The following is a 23,193-nucleotide window of genomic DNA, read 5'->3' on the forward strand; positions in this document are numbered from 1 at the left end:
AGACCGGATCATTCTCTGGTGACTCTTTCAGGATTTGAAGGGACATTTTTCTGCTTTCAGCCACTTGAAACCTTTTCAGGCCAGCAGGAAGTCTCTGTAGTGTTTAAAATGTCATGTGACATCTGTGCAGCGGACGTTCAGACACCAGGTTTGTGCTGAAGTGACCTCACATCAGTTTACCCGCTGCCATGGTCACGAGCTGGGTCTGGACCGGTCTGTTGGGTTTATCAGTTTAAATCAGATCACAACATCCGTCACCTCCGCTTCTGCTGCTGCTGTGAGTATGTGGAGGCGTTTCTGTGGCGTCAGATTAAATCAGATGAAATTCTTCGATGATTAAACACAGAAACATGGTTTCATGTCTAACCCTGTTTTTAAAAAGTCATGTAGCTGAAACCGCTGCGCCCGCGACAGAGCGCCGCGCTCCTCTGCAGAACTGAGAGCTGTGACGGCTGCGTGGAGTCGGCGCCTGAATACCAAACGCCAAATGTTTAATTCATTTGTTGAATAAAATGTGGAGCTGCGGCAGCTCTCCTCCTCCTCCTCCGCTCGCTCCACGGCAGCAGCTGAATGTGAGATGAGGCGTCGAGGCCGAAGCTTCAAACAGACTCCCGCCCGCTCGCCTTCTTCTTTACCCTCGTCTTCATGAAGCCCAGAAGGAACGACACACACAACTGCTGAAGACCTCTGACAGAGTAAAACTACTCGAATACACTGAAGTATTTATCTCTGTTAATTAAGGAAATAAAATCACAGTCATTGAAAAGTCAAAATTAAGGAAAAAATAAATTTTCATAAAAAAAAGTTTCAAAAAATTAAAGAAAAAAATTAGTAAAAAAAAGTTTACTGTAAGTGAAAATCAGTAACAATTAATTATTAACACTGAGATAAAAGTGAAGACGAAAGTTTCACATCTGAGAAAAAAGTTATTGAGAAAAAATGTAAAAAAAATGTCAAAGAATATTTTAAAATTTATTAGAAAAAAAATTATTGAGAAAAAGCCCAAAATTGGTGAAAAAGGTAAAAATGTTAAATAATGAAGCTTCTTCTTGTGTGAAAGTGTTTACATGGCACCAAATCACAGCAGCAGTTTCCACAGTACAAGCACCAGGCGACAGTGGGAAGGAAAAACTCCCTTGTAACTACGGCGTCTCCGAGCTGCACGCAAGCCAGCTCCCTGTATTTCTGGCCGAGTCGCCACACTCTGGATTTTAACGCTTCCTGGAATCCAGATATTCTCGTGATAACATAACCTTCACAGCTTTGCTCGTAAACAGGCAGTCAAACAAGTTCTTTAAGCCTGAGGTTAAACTCCGCCCACACATGGACACGTGGAAGCAGCCGTGATGAATACAGCAGCGTTATTACACAGGACGCATGTTCAGGGCTTCATCCTTCACGTGTCGTTCCTCGTTGTGTCTGTAGTTCTGTGTTTGGCTCCATCCGTCGTCCTCTGGGATCTTCTGTCTGCAGGACTGAAGTGTTCCAGCGTGAAACTGAAAGCTCACTCACGCTGCTCTTCAGCTTCATGTTTGATTTAATAGTTTGGAATAAAAATATGGAGCACAAATAAAACTGAGCTCAGGAATCTTCCTTGAAGTGCACACCTGTGCGCTCGATGTCCGCTCTCTGTCTTCTTCTTTTGTGCTGGTTCTTGAGCAGCTGTTTCTGTATGAAAGATGGGCGTAACCTCTGTGATGTCATACACTCGAGACTGGATCGAGTGTATGACATCACTCTCATCGCCTTTTTGATTCTTGAAGCCGGACGGGCCAAGCAGTGGATACACCTGTAAGCCCACAGGATTCCTATTGGCTGGTGATTTCTCAGCCACTAACCAATGAGCATGCAACGCTCCGTTCTGCGGGAGACGATGACAAAATGTTTCATTCAGCATGTCTATCCTAACCCAACCAATCACAGCAGATGGCCCCGCCCCTCCCTGAGCCTGGTTCAGTCGGAGGTTTCTTCCTGTTAAAAGGGAGTTTTTCCTTCCCACTGTCGCCAAAGTGCTGCTCATAGGGGCTCATATGATTGTTGGGTTTTTCTCTGTGTGTATTATTGCAGGTCGACCTAACAATATAAATAGGGGTGGGTTTTTATAATTGATTCATCGATTAAAATCGATTCTGGCTTGGATAACGTAAAATCGATTCATTAAAATCCTGAATCGATTTTTTTAATATAAATTTATTTTGCCCGAAATGCCAGAATCTCTGGTGAAACCTCACAAATTTTCAAGAACCACCAAACAGCTAAGACAGTAAATGAGAGCAGGAACACGGCTTCTGCACAAAGACTTAAACACACAGCGCGACCCGCGGATCAGAATCAGTGAGATGTCGCCTTTCTCACGGTCGGGGCTGAAAGCCGACAGCTCGCTGATTCTGATCTGTCAGCGGGTCGAGCTTTGTGTTCACGCCCTTTATGCGCTGATTCTAAAGCTGTTAGTTTGATCTCTCTCCAAACAATATTGACCGAACCAGCAGCAAAAGAAGATCCAAACTACGCTTCACATAAACATCGTCATGAATTCACTCTGACTTTTACTGTTTTGCTTCCACCAGGATGCACAGCTCTCTCTCTCCCCCCCCCCTCTCTCTCTCTCTCCCTCTCTCTCGCTCTCTCCCTCCCTCTCTCTCTCTCCCCCCCCCTCTCTCTCTCTCCCTCCCTCTCTCTCTCTCCCTCCCTCTCTCTCTCTCCCCCCCCTCTCTCTCTCTCTCTCTCTCTCCCTCCCTCTCTCTCTCCCCCCCCTCTCTCTCTCCCCCCTCTCTCTCTCTCCCTCCCTCTCTCTCTCCCCCCCTCCCTCTCTCTCTCTCTCTCTCTCTCTCTCCCTCCCTCCCTCTCTCTCTCTCTCCCTCCCTCTCTCTCTCCCCCCCTCCCTCTCTCTCTCCCTCCCTCTCTCTCTCCCCCCCTCCCTCTCTCTCTCTCTCTCTCTCTCTCTCCCCCCCTCCCTCTCTTCCTCTCTCTCTCTCTCTCTCCCCCCCTCTCTCTCTCCCCCCCTCTCTCTCTCTCTCTCTCCCTCCCTCTCTCTCTCTCTCTCTCTCCCCCCTCTCTCCCTCTCTCCCTCCCTCTCTCTCTCCCCCCCCTCTCTCTCTCTCCCCCTCTCTCCCCCCCTCTCTCTCTCTCTCTCTCTCTCTCTCCCTCCCTCCCTCTCTCTCTCTCTCCCTCCCTCTCTCTCTCCCCCCCTCCCTCTCTCTCTCCCTCCCTCTCTCTCTCCCCCCCTCCCTCTCTCTCTCTCTCTCTCTCTCTCTCCCCCCCTCCCTCTCTTCCTCTCTCTCTCTCTCTCTCCCCCCCTCTCTCTCTCCCCCCCTCTCTCTCTCTCTCTCTCCCTCCCTCTCTCTCTCCCCCTCTCTCCCCCCCTCTCTCTCCCTCTCTCTCTCTCTCTCTCTGTACTTCAAGAACAGTTTCCCTTTCTTCATTATTCGCTTGCTTGTTACGCACCAGTCTACTGTTGTTTACAGGCTGTCGGCCGCTGTTTTTTTCCCTTTTACATTCTTCCGAAACGAAAACCTAATTTCTGCCGTTCAATACTGAACAAATTTAAACTTTTTAAAATTATGCAAAATGCAAAACGCTGTGTCTCTAATAAAACCGCTGTAACTTCAGAGGTAATGTTCATGTGTTGATTAATGGTTTTCTTTTGTTTTTGATGTACTGCAGAATATTTTTATAAAATCCCAGAACAGGAAAACCTTCATGTGTTTCTGTTTTATCTTCAGCTACTTTGACACAAAGGCATCTGCTGTGACGCTCACACCTGTGATAAAGTCTTGTGTCAGCTTCCTTTTTATAGATACAAAAATATGTAAATGTACTGATCTGAATTATAATATTTCTGGCTGTCTGAGGCAAAATTTCCCAGATTCAAATCGAATTGAATTGAATTAAATCGAATAGATTCAGGACTTTGTGAATCGGAATTGAATCGATTCTAGAAATCAGTGACGACACCCAGCCCTAAATATAAAGCACCTTGAGGCGACTGTTATTGTGATTTGGTGCTGTATGAATAAAATTTTATTGAATTGAATTGCGTACGACCTGAAATCACCTGCGCCTACAAACAGGAAGTCTCCCAAAGACTTCTATAGGACCAGAAAGCTTTGTCAACGGCAGGTATCGCCCCCTGGTGGCTGTCAAAGAAAATGCAGGTGTGAGGTCCCTGAATGTGACTATAACTAACATCAGACTCAGACAAACTACTGAAGGGAAAGTAAATATGTTTTCATTGTTTAATGTGAAATCATTGCCAGTGTGGTGAACGTGTCACATTTTATCTTACAAAGCTGCTAAAGCTGATTATTGATGACTGCTGGTGGTCACAGTGACGAGGTCATCCGTGATTTATTTACCTCTGAGATCACATCAGTACTGAACACCTGCGTCTCGTCTCAGCTGATGAAATGCTGCTAATGAGCGACTGTCATTTGTTTCATGGTTCGCTGCTCGGTCGCTCGGGTGAGCTGAAACGGTGGAACAAACGTAAGATCTGAAGCTTTCCTGACGGCGTGGCGAGGAGAAGAAGAGCTCCGGCTGAGCGTTTCTCTGTCAGTGACATTTATTGAAGGCAGCCTGCAGCTCTGACACTGTTAAGGCGACTGTGCGCGGAGATGTCGGCGGTTTCGTGAAATGTCAGGAGAGCAGAGTCCTCCTTCTTCTTCTGCACTTTCGTCCTCTCAGACTTTAACCTTTAGGACGAGCTCGGGGCCAAACCTCTAATAACGCTGTTTCTCAAAGGTTAAAGCCATTGCCGATAAAACGGATAAATTATACTTTTTAAGGCTGCTGCAGTTCAGGAAGCTGATGACTCTGAGTTAATTGTGCCCTTTGTTTTGTCTGCTCAGGTGGAATCTGTATCGCTCAGTCCCTGAAGATCCCTCACGACCACAAACCCTCCGACTTCGATAAAATCATCCGCCAGCTGCTGGACACTCGGTACGCCAGGGCGGTCATCCTGTTCGCCTCCGATGAAGACATCAGGTAATAACCCTGCTGAGGTAACGTGCAAAAGTTAAATACGTGACCTGAATCGTCGTCTTCAGCTCAGGATGAGAGAAAACGTCAGGACTGTGTTAGTGCCAGCAAACACAATGCTACCTTTTTCCTTTGCTATATTTAATGTATTCAGATGGATTTTTATTGGATGCTCAGCACATCAGGACTCTTCCAGCCGTACCCTCCATCCACTGAGAGGAAGTAAAAATGTTTGGGATAATGAGCACGACCCTGAGGGAGGAGCTCCTGCAGCTGACCCGGGACACGCTGGAGAGGTTACATCTCTCGGCTGGTTTGGGAACGCCTCAGTGTTCCTCGATGAGCTGGCGGGAGATTAGACTGCCGCCCCGTGACGTGAGCCGTGTTCATGAGTACCCACCATAAAATACTGAGGTTAAGATCAGGCTGAGGAAAACTCGACATCAGTCAGACACTCTGGTGTCTGCAGACTTCTGTTCCCCTGCGTTTCCACAGTCTTCTTCACTCACTCTCCACCTCTGACTCAGCGTCTCCGTTGATCAGTTGCTCAGATGGAGCTCGTAGTCTTCAGCATCTTTAGGAAAGCCTGAACTAATCAGATAAGGTCCTGTAGGTGCAGCAGGTTGGTGGGTAACGACAGGTTAGGCTCTTTAGTGACCCTGTTGCTCCAGGACAGGTAAACTGATGTGGAAGCTAAAGTGTGGGTGGGGTCTGTGACTGCTTTCTCACGCAGGGGCATCCTGAACGCCAGTAAGCGAGCGGACCAAGTGGGTCATTTCCTGTGGATCGGCTCCGACAGCTGGGGCGCCAAAAACAGTCCCATCCAGCACCTGGAGGACGCCGCGGTGGGAGCCATCACTATCCTGCCGAAGAGGGCCACCATCAGCGGTAAGTCCGTCGCCGCTTATGGTTTCACGTTGCTCGTCTTTATGAGAATATGTGAGTGTAAAGTTCATCAGCTCGCTGCTACATGAAGGAAAGGAGAACGTGGTTTTCTGTCCTCGCCGCTCGCTCTTTTTCCTCCACGTCTGCCTGAATAAGCAGAACTTCAGAAAACTCAATCGCGTCGGGAACGCTCGCAGTCTCACTGGGTTTGCAGTGACACCAGATCGCTCAGGACTCTTTTGATGATTATTATTTTGTCGTCATTATTCTGCTTCTATCAGCACGGAGAGCTTTACTAAAGACCTCTGCTGCTCTTACTTCCTGTCAGACGAATAAAGTTTCACTGCGGCCTGAAAGTCGTGAAAACGTTCTCTGTAATGATTTTAAAGACATGACGACAAACGTGTTGATGCAGAGCTGCAGTCCAAAGACGTTCATGCTTTTGAATTTATAGAAAGTTTCAAATGTGTTGTGTTGGCATAAAAATGATTTCACTTCCTGTATTTCCTCTGATGTCACAGTGATGATCTTTTTTAAGCCCAATAAAGTCGCCGTCTGCAGGAGTCGGCTGAGGCTGGCTGTAGTTACTCTGTCGCAGTTTGAATTGTTTTATTCTGTCAGTTTGAGACGCTAATAAAAAGTCTCAGGTTTGATGTACACGGACACGCCGCTCACAGTTAACCTTAAACAGCTTATCCAAGGACACGTTTGCTTTTACTCTCCACAGTTTGATTAATTAAAGCTGAATGAAACCTTTAAGCAGACGGTTTGTTTGAGATATAATTAGTGTCACTGAGTCAAAACTAAAACATGTTTGTGTTTCTGTGACTCGCAGGTCACAAAGCGAACTTATTTTGAAAATCCCGACCTCTTCCTTTGTGTCAGAGTGTTTTTCTGAACTCTCTTCAGAGGTGTGACACGCAGAGAAGCGCCGCCATCGTAACGACGCTGAAACCGCAGATCAGAGGAAACGTAACGAGACCGCGGCCGACCTCCTCATCGGCGCTGATGACGGCGTTTAGATTACAGCGCGCGTCGTAACTACAGACGGCGGCGAGCGCGGCTGTCGTGTCAAACACAGATGGTGACGGGGATATACGGCGGCGGGTTGTTGTGCCACTTCAACGCTCTGACTTCAAATAAAGCCTGAGCTCTTTGTTCTTTTGTTCTCGCTGCACTAATACTTCTGTCAGGAGGCGAACGGAAGCAGCGTTCCTGCTCGCGTAACGTCGCTCTGACCTTTTTTCTGCTGCCAAACACGAGCCGGGCAGACTCGGGCTGTCACCTCGGATCTGACGGGAGGTGCTGCGCTCATAAATTCTGCGCTCTGATGACTGATTTATGGAAATGGGGGTTTTCTGAGCATAAAGGCACTCGCAGAGAGCACTGCAGCGTAACGAGGGGCGGGGTGAGTCAGGTTTAAGGGCATCAGACCTATTACACCAGAGGGCACGCCGCGAGGAGCAGGAAGAGATGGGGTGATGGGGAGAAATTTAGCTTTATGATGAGAGTCACAGCCAGATTAACCTTCTGCACAAACCTCATCAGCGGCTGCCTGTGAAGTGTGCTCTGAGAGCAGCGTTTACATCACCCGCTGAGCCTGTGTGTTCAGGCTGAGCTCTGAGGATGACTCAGCCTCACCAACAATACTCAAACTCCGGAGATTATGACTCTCAAAGTCCTTCTACAGGTCTCAGAGCTGGCTTCATTGTTATACTGCGACATTAACTCCAAACGGAGGCATGCAGGCCAGCGTGCATGGATGGACGGTGACGTGTTCACCCTCTCCGGGTTATCCGGGGCTCCGTCAGAATCGGTGCTTTTGTGAGGGCTCGCGCTGGCAGACAGTAAGTCGGGCACTAAGGTCCCGGCAGGGCGTTGAGGTGCAGAGCTCTCGGAGCAGCCAGGCGGCAGAGGGCGCACGCTTCACTGACCTCTTGTCTTTGTTTTTTGCGGATGATTCAATCCTGGTTTCATCGAGCGCTGACCTCCAACTCGTGGCTGGCTCGCAGCTGAGTGGGAATCGGCTGAGGCGGCGGCGGCTCTCGGCTGGAAAAGGCTGGTTTCTGGGTCACCGATGAGTTTCTGCCTCAAGTGGAAGAGTCCACGTGTCTGAGGGTCGGGAACAGATGGGGTCATCTGATCCCACCTGCACACTGGTGAGCGTCGACTTACTGATCGGCACGCCTGCCCTCACCTGCGGCCCGTGAATAACGCCTCAGTGTGAGGAGCGCCGTCACTCAGGGGGAGTTTAGAGTAGATGCTGCTCCTCTGCATTGAAGGAGACGGCTGCAGGGAGATGCAGGAGGTGCTGAGGAGAGGGAGGTCTGGGCGTCTCAGTTGGACGCGTTGATGCTGCTTCAGGTCCAGCTGCACAGACGTGTAGATCATGGCGTCGCTGCCCGTCTGTCCTCGGCTCATCCAGGTGGAACAAACACGGTTTCCTGCCGTCTGTGAGCGACTGAAACATTTAAGTAGCGGCGTGCTTGTTCCTGTTTCTGCGCTCTGATAGGTTACGTCTGATTTTAACGCAGGCCTCTGTCCGACTTATAGACTTGTCCAGACAAATGTGTGCAGTGACAGGAGCCGTCCTCATTTATGCAGACATCGCTTCGCTGCGCACGCTCTCCCTCTGCGGCCTTCCCTGTCACACCGGCTGATATCGCATACATGTTAAAGACACTGAGGCTGATTATGAATAAATCAAGACCTCATTTCAAATCTGCAGCCAAGTCTGTGTTTCGGATCCCGGACGGAGGAGGTCAGCTTGGCTTTGATTTATTGTCTTTTCAGGTCTGAGAAAATAAATCCAGCTATTTTCATGTGAAACGTGGCGCTGCGAGCCTGAACGCAGCCCTGCTTACTGTGCCCGATAATTGCTGAGACTGAACCCAAGAGAGGAAGCGAGACAGAGGGGGGGTGTGGAGAAGAAAAGGTTTTAGTGAAAACACGTCGGGAACAAAGGCGAAGCAGAAGAGAAAGTTGAAGATGGGGTAGAATTAAGCTGCAGGCTGTGAAGTTTCCCCGTGACAGAAGATGCCTGCTGAGTCTGCAGTCTCCAGCCGGGATGGATCCACTTCCCAAACTCAGTTACAGCTTCTAATCCACAAATCTGAGCCTTTTAATGTCACACTGGAAAACTGGCCAAGCCGCCGAGTCTGCAAAAACCTGCAGGTGACGCATTCAGTGTTTCCCACCTGAACAGGTAAAGTTCAGTTCTTATTGCTGTGAACTGACAATTGGGCCTGTTTGCCACCAGACCGTCACTTGGATGTCTGGATCTCAGCAGGGAGGCGGAGTCACGGACAGGAAACGGAGGCTTCAGGGAGTCACTGAACCGAGGAGGCATGAAGCAGCTCTGTGCAGTCCAGGAGACAGAGGTCTAACTGCAAGAGAGGAAATGAAGCAGCGAGGAGCCTCCCTCCAACTCCTCCACCTCCTCCACCCTCCCACTGCTCTCCAGCTCCAGCCTCTTTGTTTGAAGAGCTGCCGGCTCCAGCGTGCCCATGTGTGCACCAGAGATGGGAGGATGCGGATTTTAATCTGACTCCATGTTTAAAACATGATCAGCATCCGCCAAGACGGATGTCCTCCCTCACACCGCCAAACGCAGGAAATAACTGCGAGCGCCACACAAATGGCGCTTTTGTTGTGATTTGGCGCTATATAAATAAAATTGAATTGAAAACAGAGGCAGGTGTAATATTTGATCAATCGATACTGCAAAGATGAAGTAACTAACACAGAACACGAAGTAAAAGAGCTGTGACGATGCACTTTACAACAGATTTTAGTCTCCGAGGGTCATCATGGTTTTTAGTGTTTAGAGACGGCGATCTTATTTTAGAGATACCTGGGACGCCTCATTATTAGAGGTCCTAATCAGACGCCTGAAACACCTTCACAGCCTCCCTTTGATGTGGAGGAGCAGCAGCTCTTCTCTGAGCACCTCTCGCCCTCTCTAAAGGAGAGGCCAGCCTCCCTCAGAAGCAAACTCACTCTTCTATCCAAGATCTCGTTTTCTGGGAAGATATCAAACATCCAGAAAAATCAAGTCAAGCCAGTGGTACAGTACACAGTGAAGCGAGCCCGCGGTGCTATGACAGACAATAACACAGGACGTGTGCAAGTGTGCAAAAGCTGCAAAAAAACAAAGACGGTGCAGCAGAAACGTGCAACAACTGAGAACCCGACCACAGCATCACCAGCACTGACAAGAGCTCCTCTGTTCCTACAGAAATAACTCATGTGCATGCTAAAAGTTATTATATCCATATGACTGCACTGCACGCTGTTGAGATTAAGCAGGAACTATAATGTGAGTGGGTTGAGCCCAGGACAGCACAGCCTGACTCTGCAGGGACTGGTCCCACTGCAGGCCGAGTCTGTGGCTGCGCTGCCTCCGTGTCTGTTTCCTGGACTCCTCAGTCAGCGGGATGCTCTGTGGCAGCCCGTCACAGCCCATTCCTGCGGCTTTGCTCGCAGACGAAACACTAATCTGACAAACGGCAAAGAGATGGGAGGAGGAGACGTTTAGCCGCTGACACTGATCAGGCTAAGCATCCTTTCTCCTGCTTCACACCAACGTTCGTCTCCAGTCTCTCCACCCACCACACCACCCGCCTGCTGTATTTAGAGAAAATATCCACCTTTTGAATGAACGTTATTATCTGTGTTGCACATGGATATGCATGTGCTAAGACATGCATTATTGCAAATGCTCGTCTGGATGCTGCTCATCATGATTTCGTCCCACCAACACTGAAATGAAAGTCAGTTCAGCTGCTACTTTGTTTTACTGGATCTGATGGGAAACACTGGAGCAGCGGTCAGCAGCTTCCCACCGAGGATGTGGAAACCAGGCCGTGTCTCGCAGTCAGGCTGTAATTGTCCCAACCCACAAATCCACCTGCTTCATGGAGGATTTGGTGGATGGAGCCTCTTGTTGTTGAAAGCAGCTCCACTGACGCCTGCAGTCAGTCTGGTTGTGCCGTGTGCTCTGCCCTCCACCTCTCACGCCGCTGCTTTCCTTTCACATTAAGGATTAGTCTTATCTTAAATAAGGGCATTAAACTACTTTTTCCAATTGTTTTTCCCACTCGAGGCGCGGCTAAGTAAGGGCGCTAATTGTCATTTCTCTGTTGCCCCGGCAGCGGTTTTGGCTGCGACTCAAGCCGCTGGCACCCTGTTTTCATTTAGGCCATTAGAGCTGGAGCTTGGCTGCAGAGGGAGCTGTGGCCCCACGTGGCCTCGGCTTGTTTGTCTTCTTTGTGCTTTCTGGATGATTTTGTGCACTAACAGCACACTTGTTGTTGTTCGTGTGAGATTACAGAAGACTGAGCCCAGAGAAGAAATGCACGCTGCTGCAGGGAGGCGTGCGCATCAGCACCGAGCCTCTGCGGAGCACCAAATACTACAAATACCACACGCTGACGTCGTTTAACCAGACACACAAAGACGAAGATGTTTCAGCTGAGAGAATTTTGTGAGCTGACAGCGAGCCCGGAGGACACAGCGTCAGAATCCCAGCTCCTGATTGGTCAGTGAGCCTGGGCTCAGAGGCGGGGTTGGAACTTCCTGTTCTGTGTGTTTTTCTGAATATGGATTTATGGATTTTTACTTCTCTGCATCCCTTTATCGTCTCAGAGTTTCTTCCCTCTGGCTTCACTTCCTGTTTTATTGTGAAGTTAGCTGTGTGATTGTTTTTCTCTGGTTTTGCGTCTTGCGGTGTTATTGTGCTGCCCTCAGCAGCGTCTGACAGGCGCCATTAACTGCTGTGTTTGTAGTTATTGTCTCAGGTCCTTCGGCCTTCATCGTTTGGGGGGTCTGGCTTGTTTCCCAGCATCCGTCTTCCCTCCTGTTAGATGCCGTTGAATCCTGACACGTGTCTAACTCCCCCACAGGACCTGGTTTCCTTGCAGCGTCGTGGCTCCGCTGCAGAGACTTCTCTGAGTTTTCTGATCTTTTTCTTTCTTCATGCGTCAGGTTTTGGTTCTCTTTTCAGGCCTTGATCCAAACTCCAAAATCTGCGTATTTGAGGTTAAAAGCAAATAATTTCAAATGTCATCTCTACTTAATTATGAAGTCAGTGTTAGTCTGTATTGGTTTCTGCTTTGCTTTTATGTCCCTGTTTTATTTTGAAGGTTACTTCCTGTGTGGAGTTCTGTTTGAGTTCGTCCTCTCTTGCTCTTTGATTGACTTCTCCGTAGCTTTGTCTTCCTGTGTCTCAGCCCTCGTTTCTTTTCACACCTGATCAGCTTCTTTAGTTTCAGTCTGAACTTTCCCCATAAAGACGACGTTTCGTGACCTCGCTGTACCCAGTGAAGCTCCTCAGCATGTAACAAGGACGCGGTTCGATGGCCGTTACGATAGTTTCTGGGTTGTTCCGACCGGGTGTCCACAGACCGCCTGCCTGGAGTATGACAGAAGCCTCTCAGTTCAGACCTCCTGGCCGGATGTCGAGGGTTAAAGCGTTCACGTCTTTGCTCCTGCACAAGAAATACATGCTCGGAAAATTTTCATAAAGCGGCGTCGGCATCCATCAGTGTGTGAGGAAGAAAGGAAGCTGGACGGGTTAAAGAGGAAGGGCAGCAGAAAACACAGACTGCAGTTCACACACGGCGAGTGCGTGACGTTCAATATTCATGGAAACTGATCCAAATGACCACAGACTGTAGATAAAAAATGGCAGGAACCAGCCTGCTGACTAAGTAACATCCAGAATACAAAGATGCACCTGTCCATGGTCCGAGATCAGCAGCAGGCTCCGCCTCCTGGAGTGACACCGTCTGAGCCGCACGCACACGCTGATGGCCGCCTCGTGTGGTTTTACCTACGAGAGGACAGGTGTGACACACCGAAGTGTTCAGGCCGACGGGGTTCCTGCTGATCCTTGTGCCTCGTGGCAGGTGAGCGCACTGGAGGAGTCAGAGGGCGTGGTTAAAAAGCTGTTTTATTTGTGTGGCAGAGAGTGAGCGTGTGCAGTGGACACAGTCCGGCTCGATGTTGTCCAATCGATGGCTCCGCAGCAGCGAGTCAGACTCCCTCCTGGCTCTCCTGCATGTGCTGTTGCTACGTGACGCCTGAGAGGAAGCGCAGCAGCGCAGGACTGTCAGCAACAGTGATCCCGTTATAAGCGGCGTAGTTGAGCGTCTCGTTTAAACACGAAGCAGCGCTGAAACACCAAAGCTGCAGTTCCTCTAATGTCCACTAGGGCTCAGGAAGTCTCACCTGACTCACCTTTTAGGTGAGCTGCAGGTTTTGGAGCTTGGTTTTTCAGATCCGAGAGTTTTGCTGCTGCTTTACCTGCACAGGTGCCTTTAGCCAGAACGTGACTCGGTCGTACCAGGAGAAGACGTCCAGGTCGGGTAACAAACGCCCGCGTGTCTGCTGCAGGCTGCTTCACATCGTTTGATAAAATTATCCAAAAAGTCCAAAACTCAGGAAAGAAACGCTGACCTGGAGCTGTTTACCGAGTGCGCGGCACAAATGAGCTCCTGCAGTTTCTCATACATTTAAATGAGCTTCAGCCGGACCCCTGTGTGCAGCAGCGCCCCCTGGTGTGTGGAGACCACCGCCTGCAGCATGCATACAGGCTGCTCATTAACCCGCTCTCAGGCCCGTGCTGGAGAACTGCTGAGCAAACTGATGTTAAAATATGGCATAAATGTGCATGTGTTAGCCGCTCGCTGCACTCCTCGCTCTTTCCGGTTTCCAGAAACAAACTCCCAGAAAACATCTGCCCGACCTGCCGAGCACACGAGGCAGACGTGGCGAGGGAGAAAGTCTGAGTCTAATGATGCGTTTGAGGGAGCATTTATCTGATTTTTCCTTGATTTCATAAGCGCCGCATCAGCGTCTCTGTTACAGCGACGTGTGTTTGAGGGTCTGAGTGCTGCTTTTTTTCGATGTCAAAAACAAAACGAGCCATAAAAAAGGAAAAAGCAGCGTGACTCAGTCACGCCAGCGACTGTAAATCGGTGGGATGACGCGTCACGCGGCCGGACACGCCGTACATCGAGCTGTCAGTGAAGTCTGTGACCCAGAAAATCTGAACAAGAGCAACAACAACAAATCTCTGAAGCGTCTCCCCGTGTGTCCGACACAGCGGTGCTGCTGTCAGACTGACGGACTGAAGCAAAATCAGGCGAATTCTCAGGCAGCTTCTGTTAACATCTCTCCTCTCACCAGTAAATCCCGCCTCCAGCATCTCCTCATTTCCTGTTTTGCTTCTCAGTTTCTTATTTGAAGCACAAACTTCTGAATCCTTTCTGTTTACATTCATTATTCATCGTTTCAACAATGGAAAAGCAGACTTCTAATAATAGACGGCACAGCTGTCCCTCTGCAGCTCGCAGAGACTCCAAGTGCCTGTCAGTCAGATACCCTGAGAGTCGCCATCACGGCTGTCCTACTTTGAGCTTCCAGGCTCAAAGCTTCAGTCGCAGCGAGGAGAAAATCCTCCATCCGTCACAGTGTGCAGACGCAGGACTTCAAGTGATTTCACTGACTGATGCTGGACGTCTGCAGAGCTGCAGAGAGCGCGTCCACATCCAGGCCCACGGGAGAAAAACTCGCTTTCCTGGACGCTCTGTGCAGGCACGCTCGTGTTCGGCGACCCCTAGTGGCCAAAAATATGAAACCAAAACGTACAACTGATCCCAGAGAGCCGAGCTCCGATCACCTGGCTCAGGTGTGTTTACTTTCGTTATCTGCCGAAACAGTCACATGATGTGTGAAACCACGAACTGCTGCAGTCATGCAGAAACGAGCAGGCATGGGGACGGTATGGCGCAGATACAGTGTCACGGTGCATTCACACCGAACGCGACCAGAGCGTCAGGTTTACATGTCAATGGAGGAGCGCGACGAAGCGAAACCTCAGAAGCAGATCTGCGTCGCGAAAACGCTTTTCTGCCTGATCCGCGCGACCAAGTAGCGCGACTGACACGTTTGAAGCGCGAAGTAAAATACGCGCTGTAGTTTTTGTGTTGCATTTTGTGCATTTGCGCTTATCGCGTCTACCGCTCGAGTTGGAAAAATCTGAACTCCCAGCACCAAGTCACACCACAACAACCAATCAGGAGCCTGGTGACGTGATGCTCTGACCTAGGTCAAAGGGGCGGGTCCAGCCAAAGCCCTTCATTCTAGCAGTCAGTAGTTTTCTGACGAGGCAGCAGCAGAAACAATGTTTCTCCTCCTCCCTGAGGCTCTTCCACTGTAAGCCTCTGTAAATACTTATGTTTTATATATTTATGTTTAATGTTTTCATTTTAATATTATTTCAAATACATCTTTGTAATGACTAATGTGTAAGTCTGATTCTGATTGTGTCAGGATGGCCTCACAGACCTGCAGAGGTCACGACCCTAATCCCAGGCTGTCAGGAATTATTACAATGAATGCGTCACCTGCCAAGGACGTCTGAGCGGTATGGGTGACGGACGGCGAGCGCGGAGTGAAGGCGGCTCTTATGGGAAGCAGGAGATGATTAAGTGCACTTCTTTAGATAAAGGACTCGTCTCCTTATGACTCAGTTTCCGGTGATTGTCGGGCTGTGAGCGGTGGAGACAAAGCCACCAGCAGAGAGACGAATGAAATCTGACTCCACTGGTCTGCAGACGTTTTACCCCGTTGCATATCTTAGTGTTAGCATGCATGCGTCACAGGAAACGCCAGCTTGTCTGCAAACACGCAGCAGCTGTTCACTCAGTCGAGGAACTAAAAACACGGGTGCTAAAAAAAGCTTTGCCTTCAAAGTAAGTGTTGCACCTTTTGAAATGCATTGTTGAAGCATCGATGAACAGCTTTTACTTTGAAGGTGCCTGTGTATGCGTTATCCCGTTTCTCCTCCGCTTGGCTCACGGCTAGCGATGGTTAGCGACATGTCGCCGCCTTCGGTGCACGTGGTCAGTGCCACGCCCTCTCAGCCTCCAGGAGCGTGGAGTGCACTCCGCGCCTGCCCACGTTGTGTTGTTGTGTGTTGTTGTGGCGCGCTCTCATCGGAAGAATTCCAGCAGCAGATGCACGAACAGGTCGCACGCATGGATGATAAACGTGCTGCCAGCTTCCTGTCACAGCACCTGTTGTGATGTCAGGTGGTTGTTATTCGGATTATTTTGTCAGTATATGAATAAAATTCTGTTTTTGACCCGTTTCTTGTTTTTCAGTGATAATCTCTTAATTTGCTTATGCGATTAGAAACCTACGCACCACCCTCCTCGGCTCTCGGGGCCTTTGTGATTTGTGCAAAGGTTACACGGTTGGAGCTATTTCTGGTGATCCGCAGCTCCGTTTCTATTCATCCCGGTGGAATTCCCTTTCCTGCCAGGAATGTTATTACCATATGTGAGGGTTTTGTTGTTGCTGCGGTCTTGGCGTGTGTTCGGGCAGCGTTACACAACGTTGTGAGCTCTTTAAACTGGCAGGAAGTTGTGGAAAGAATCTTTGACAGGTACGTTCTTTATCTACATTAGCTCCATCCTGAGCTGTCGAGTTGTTCCTGTTGTTTTCTTCGACAGCAGCAGAATGAAGTGTTTCCTGAAGAACTCCCCTCTGACAGCACTTTAGATGGATTACATAAAGGCCTGATTAAAATGCAGCACAGATGAGCAGATAAACACTCACATACATTAGGAAACACGTCCTGTTTGCTTTGAGTCTTCGTGCTCGAGTGCTCCGGGCTGTCGCCGCCTAATGAATCAACCTCTGTTTTGTTTTCCGACCTGCTGCCGGATGTCTTTCAGGGTTCGATGCCTACTTCACTTCGCGGACTCTGGAGAACAACAGGAGGAACGTGTGGTTTGCCGAGTACTGGGAGGAGAACTTCAACTGCAAACTGATGAGCTCCTCCAAGAAGGACGAGAGCAGCAGGAAGTGCACAGGTGAGCGCTGGCGCCATTTGTTTACTGCAGGTGTGTGTGGATACAGAATAAAGGAAGCCACGCCCACCCGGGACAGGTGGAGAGCAGCGAGTCTCCATTACTCGTTTGTTTGTTGGAGGCTCCATTTTCACTTCTTCTGTGCGACAGCAGGTCTGGACCCTCATCCGTCACCGCACGGTCACAGATGCTGGGTTTAGCTACCCGCTGATTTTTATTTCTAACGCCGTGTACAATTGTTGTGAAAATGTCTCGGGAGGGTTCGGAGACTCGCCCACTCGTTTTACAAAGCTCCCACGTGGGGTTGATCCCACCACGTGTCTGATTTTAGAACAGAAAGCACGACTAATGAAGCAGATCTGAGAGTTACTCCTCGTTTTGCGTTCCGGCTTTGGGTGGAAGAACTGAAGCAGAGCGCTGGCTGATGGTGAGAGCTTCGAGGTAAAGCTGGAGAATCAGCCTCACGCAGCAGATCGTCAGAGTATCCGAGTCATTCACGGGACAGATAGCGAACGTTCCTGGGTTTGTGTTATTTTCCACAGATCTGATTGGTCAGTAGGTGGTTATTTCGTAGCTGGCAATCTCTGGAAGGTTAGGTCATGCTTGTTTTGGAACGTTAAAGCCGGCGTTCCCACAGCGTTCCCACGGCGTACGGGGCACCGGAATGCTGCTGAGTCTGGTTCTGTGGTCAGACCTGTAAGCCTCCTGCTCTTGTTCCACTGGTTGTGTTTCATTGAGCAGTGTGTTTGTGACACTCATGCTTGATTTCTTTAATCGGCTTCTTTTAATCTGTGATGATTTTTAAGGTCATATGTGATGTGATGAACTTGACATCCAGGTAAACGTCTCGCCGAATCTGTGTTTGACGCAGAAATGAAAACACAACAAACACATCGAGCCGTCACGACTACAGCCGCCACTCTGACCCACGCCGCTCCGTCATAACCAGCTCTGACACTTTCAGCTCCTCCTGCAGATCATTCAGGAAACGGCAGGTTTAAAAACGCTTTCCCTCGTCCTGCGCGACTCTGAGAGCGACGGTCCGTCTACATGTCTAAACACAGACGTCAGAGGGAACCGCAGCAGTAAAGTGCTACAGCACAGCCTCTCACACCTGTGCAGGTCCTGGTGCAAACACACTGTAGTCTGATGAAGCTTGGAGCATGTGCACGCACACATTTATACGTGTGAGGGTGTTGGAATAAGGATGGATGGTGACTGCAGGAGGACCTGGCACTATATACATGTAGCACATAGATTTGGATAATTCAAGTAAACAGTATGTAGGGCTCACTGTGGCCCAGGTGAGGTGGCGGCGTGAGGGATCGGCGTGGCGCTCTGTGGAGACGTGGTTGTGGCGTACATGAAGGTAAAGGTGTGCAGAGATCAGAGAGCCGGGGCGATGCGGTAGATGAAAGCAGGAGTAAGACGAGTGAAGAGACCTACCGACATCAAGGCTAACGCTGCGTACCTCGGGAACCGCCTGGGCGTGTCTCGCTACTGGGCCGTGCCGTGATTGGACTCCTTAATCTGATGAACTCTGTCGCTCATCGACTCGTAGCTTTTCTCTGGGGAAGCTTTGCTGCGTCTGCAATGCTAACCAGCACCTCAGGAGCCGCTCTGGACCACGATCGATAACGCCTCGCCGACAGTGACCCGGTATGATGGTGCGAGCAGGCCCTGAACGCTAATGAACCCGTTCTATTAGGCGTATTGATCGCAGCCTCGGGAGAACACATTATCTTGTCTGACTTACTTTTCTTCCCCTCTCCGCCTCGTTGCGTTCCTGTTTCATTTCCTGCTCTGCTCGGCTGATATTTAAAGAACTACACAAACACTCACAGACGAACGTTCACTTAATCTGCTGCTCGCCACCACACTGACTGTCACACGCGCTCGGATCAGCTCCAGAACCGAACCTCCGCTCGCAGGCGGGGACCGCCTCCCGGCCGAGACCGTCCACTCCTGTCACATGACTCCGACAGGAACACTACACCAACACGGGAGCGTCACTTCCTGTATGTGACCACGTCAGAGAGGACGAGCTGCTGGTGTGTGTGTGTCTGTCTGTGTGTGTGTGTGTGTGTGTGTGAGTCTGCGTGTGTGTGTCTGTCTGTGTGTGTGTGTGTGAGTCTGTCTGTGTGTGAGTCTGTCTGTGTGTGTGTGTGTGTGTGTGTGTGTGTGTGTGTGTGAGTTCTCGTCCAGAGCAGCTTTGCATGACTCACAGCTGGAAATAATCCTTCTTTATGTGACACTGACCCCCGATGCAGCTCCTCACTTCTTCCTCTGTCTGAAACGAGCTGTTTTAGCTCCACCACCTTTAGTTTGGCTGCTCCTCCAAACTGCAGGTATCCGGTCGTTCAGTCTGACGTCACTAGCCGTGTCTGGGTCTAAACTCCGCTGCAGGTCCATATATCAAACGATCACTATGGCATTACTGAGAGTTGAAAAACTGTCTAAAGTCTTTCATCTTTAATAAAATGATCAGCGTTCTGCTCTACCAGGTGTAACAATTGAGTTTAACATCCAGGCATCCATGAAAACGGAATTTATGACATTTAACGGAGTTAGAAGTTAGCAGGGAGTTAGCTCGCTAGCTTCTATCTAAATACAATATAGCATGTCCTGACTGCGGGGTTTTGGAAACAAATTCAAACGTACAGCTCTGCTATCACTTCCAACATAAATGAAGACAGAAAACTAAACAGCAGTGACGTTTGTAGGGTTACTGAAGTTGGGCTAGCTGGTATATAATGATGTGCTACGTGACAGCTAGCGACACAGCTATGTTAGCATAATATAAACAAGCTAACTTTTTTTCCACTCGATAAAAGTTAACGTGAGTGTTGTCGGTGGTCAGGAACAAATGTAATCGCATGGCAGGATGCTGTAAAAGGACCAAACTTCAGCCAGGAGAACAACTGAGATAATCCATCCACAATACGAGGTTAGTCATTCATGTACTGCTGCATGGGCTGGGCTGTAGTTACATCCTAAGGTTTTAAAAACTGAGCTTAAATAAATGATTAGCGGTAATAAAAGCCGAGGGAGGTCAACAGTGATCACTGACTGTTTTAGGAGCTTTTTGAGATTAAATAGAAGAAAATACATAACATTAATTATGTTAACAACACAAAAGCCATATTAAACGCAGACTACTTTAGGCCCGGAAGTAGGATTCGTCACGTCATCACTGAACAACCGGATTGAGAGCATGTGGGTGGGGCTTCTGTCAGGCAGCAGCTCAGTTTAGAGTTTTGAAGCGTTGACATGAGCGTGTTCGGTCGATGCCGTGGTGAATTGACCTTATGTACATATTTGGACGAGAGGGCGGAGCAATAATTAAACCCAGCACTGTAAGATGTATGAAACCGGAATTAGCTGATGACCTCAATGTTTTTTTTGCGCGTTTCGAGGTGCCTGCTGTGGCGGCAATTCAGAGCTCTGCACCCGCTCCCGCTGCTGAACCAGCACCACTGATACTCTCTGAGCATGAGGTGAGGAAAACTCTGAGGGCAACAAACTGCAGGAAGGCAGCGGGACCAGATAGCATACCGGGACGTGTGCTAAGAGTATGTGCAGATCAGCTGACCACAGTTTTCACCAGCATCTTCAATGCCTCTCTGGCCCAGCAGGTAGTCCCCACCTGCTTTAAAACATCAGTGATTGTTCCGATCCCGAAGAACACTCGCCCAGCCAGCCTAAATGATTATCGCCCAGTAGCCCTAACATCTGTAGTGATGAAGTGTTTTGAGAGGCTCATGAAACCCTTCATCAGTTCCTTCCTCCCTCCTGACTTCGACTCACTGCAGTTTGCATATCGGACAAACAGATCTACCGGAGACGCTGTAGCACAGGTCCTGCATACCACACTGAGCCATCTAGATGAGGGATGTGGAAATTATGTGAGAATGCTGTTCATAGATTACAGCTCAGCTTTCAACACCATAGTGCCCCACACCCTCTCGGGTAAGCTCCAAGATCTGGGATTTAGTACATCTTTGTGCAGGTGGATTTATAGCTTCCTGACCGCGAGGCCACAGTCAGTGAGAATAGGGGATGTGTACTCCCATACACTCTCACTGAACATAGGGGCTCCCCAGGGATGTGTACTGAGCCCCCTTCTCTACTCCCTTTACACCGCGGACTGCACGGCCAGACACCCCACTAATTCCATTGTGAAGTTTGCTGACGACACAGTGGTGGTGGGACTCATCTCTGGGAACGACGAGACGGCCTACCAGAGTGAGGTGGATGGACTAGCAAAGTGGTGTGAGGCAAATCACCTCTCCTTGAACATCAGCAAAACAAAGGAGATGGTGATCGACTTTAGAAGACAGAGAGGAGAGAAAACTCACACCCCAATTCAGATCAATGGAACCCCTGTGGAGAGAGTCTCCAACTTCAAATACCTCGGTGTCCACATCAACGAGGACCTCACTTGGAGTACACACACGGAATTCCTTGTTAGTAAAGGCAGACAGCGCCTCTATCACCTGAGGCGTCTAAAGAGGTTTAAGATCTCCAAGAATATACAGAGGAGATTCTACACTGGTGTCATTGAGAGCATCCTGTGCAACAACATCATGGTGTGGTACGGGAACTGCACAGTACAGCAACAGAAAGCCCTGCAGAGGGTTGTGCGCACAGCTGAACGCACTATGGGAACATCTCTACCAGCACTGCAGGACATCTACGCTGAAAGGTGCAGATCCCGGGCCATCAGGATCACTAGGGACTCCAGCCATCCCGCCCATAAACTGTTCAGGCTGCTGAGGTCAGGGAAATGCCTCTGTAGCCTGAAAACAAGAACAGAAAGGTTCAGGAGGAGTTTCTACCCACAAACAGTGAGACTCCTCAACCAAAAACGCAAACCGGATAATATGCTGGACAATCTCACACATAGTACATAATTCGCACTTTACTTTCTTCTTTCCTGAACCTTATCTTATCTTATCATATTATATAAGATAAGATAAGATAACCTTTATTAGTCCCACACGTGGGAAATTTGTTTTGTCACAGCAGGAAGTGGACAGTGCAAAAGTTATGAGGCAAAAATTAGAATACAATAAGAATAAATACAGTACACAACTGTACAGAATAGAATAAAATAATATACTATATACAGTAGAATAAAATAAAATAAATATACAATAAGATAAAAATAGAATACAAATACTATATACAACTGAGTAAAAATACAACGATGACAAAGGATTATTGCACTTAGTATTATGTATACTTAGTATTATATATACATTTGTACTTATGTAAATATGTATATTTTTATAGTTTTTTAAATCATTACAGTTTAGGTAAAAGTTTTTCTAGTATGTTTCTCACAGTCGGGGGGAGTATTTTTTAGCCAGGAAAAACATTTCACTGTATGTTGTACTAGCTATAACTACATGTGACAAATAAATAAATAAAGAATAAAGAATAAAGTTATCAGCTGATGCTTGGATATCCATCCATCAGCATCCACAGACTGTATGAGAGCATCACACAGGAGCTGATTAGCGCTCATGCCGGTCGTCCTGCTGCCACACGCAGCAGCAGGTTTCCTCACTTTACAGTCAGACGTTTGTCACACCGACGGCGTTTATGGCCTCGATGTCGGCGGGGAGGAAATGAGTCATGAGAGGATACTTTGTGCCGTTTAATTTGTTCATCTTGGCAGCTGTTGGAGATTAAGAGGTCAAATTTACGGAGCGGGATTCCAGGAATCCAGGACAAACATGGCGGTGCTCCAGGTTATAGTCTGCACCCATCAGATCCACGCAGACCTGAATCTGTTGTAAATGAAGTTTTCCATCATTTCCTCGTCAGCTTTAATTATTTGATCTCAGAGCAAAAGTCGAAGTTCTGATCATTTTGACTTTTTACCTTCATGTTGTAGAATTAAACATTCGACTTAAATTTTTATTTATCTCGTTTCTTTACTCTCATTTAAAATGTGTTTATTTATTTTTTTCATTTTTATTGTCCATAAGTTTTTTGCTGTATTACAAAATGAAGTTTTAATAATTCACATTGGTAATGAATCATGTTGACTCTTTTGTCTTTTTAACTTGCATGCAGTCGTTTTATGTCCCACATTAAATAAATCAAAAGTTTATTACAGCACGAGAAAAACATTAAAGTCTGAAGTTATTGTGTAAAAAAACTCAGTCCTCTATTTTTCCTCTTTCATAAAAATGAATTTTTTACTAAAAATTGAATAATTTTTTCTCCTCATAACTTTCCAGCAAATATAAGAATTATTGAGGTTTTTTTATCAAGAGGAAATTTAATCTTGGAGGTTTTTCCTCATTTATCTGTCTGTCACACACACACACTCACTCTCTGACGCACTCACTGGCCTGCTCCAGTCACTTTGTGGAGCATTGGACTGCCATTACCTCATAAGACTTTGTTGTTACACTATCTCTTACCGTACACTACTAAA

At 48.3% G+C, this 23,193-nt stretch overlaps 1 protein-coding gene across 2 annotated transcripts in view; it reads left to right on the forward strand.

Moving 5' to 3' along the window:
• grm7 (glutamate metabotropic receptor 7) overlaps nt 1–23,193 on the forward strand; it is a 148,065-nt gene that overhangs the window by 83,942 nt on the left and 40,930 nt on the right. For both annotated transcript variants that reach the window (XM_085275345.1, XM_085275344.1), the window contains exons 3-5: nt 4,848–4,983; nt 5,711–5,865; nt 16,608–16,745. In XM_085275345.1, the coding sequence (XP_085131471.1) occupies nt 4,848–4,983; nt 5,711–5,865; nt 16,608–16,745 (429 nt within the window). The remainder of the gene's footprint in view (nt 1–4,847; nt 4,984–5,710; nt 5,866–16,607; nt 16,746–23,193) is intronic.

This window comes from Mchenga conophoros, linkage group LG5, assembly GCF_057382185.1.
Source record: "Mchenga conophoros isolate Kocher_MC1m ecotype Shallow Benthic linkage group LG5, M_conophoros_male_GT1.1, whole genome shotgun sequence".
Classification (NCBI taxonomy): domain Eukaryota; kingdom Metazoa; phylum Chordata; class Actinopteri; order Cichliformes; family Cichlidae; genus Mchenga; species Mchenga conophoros.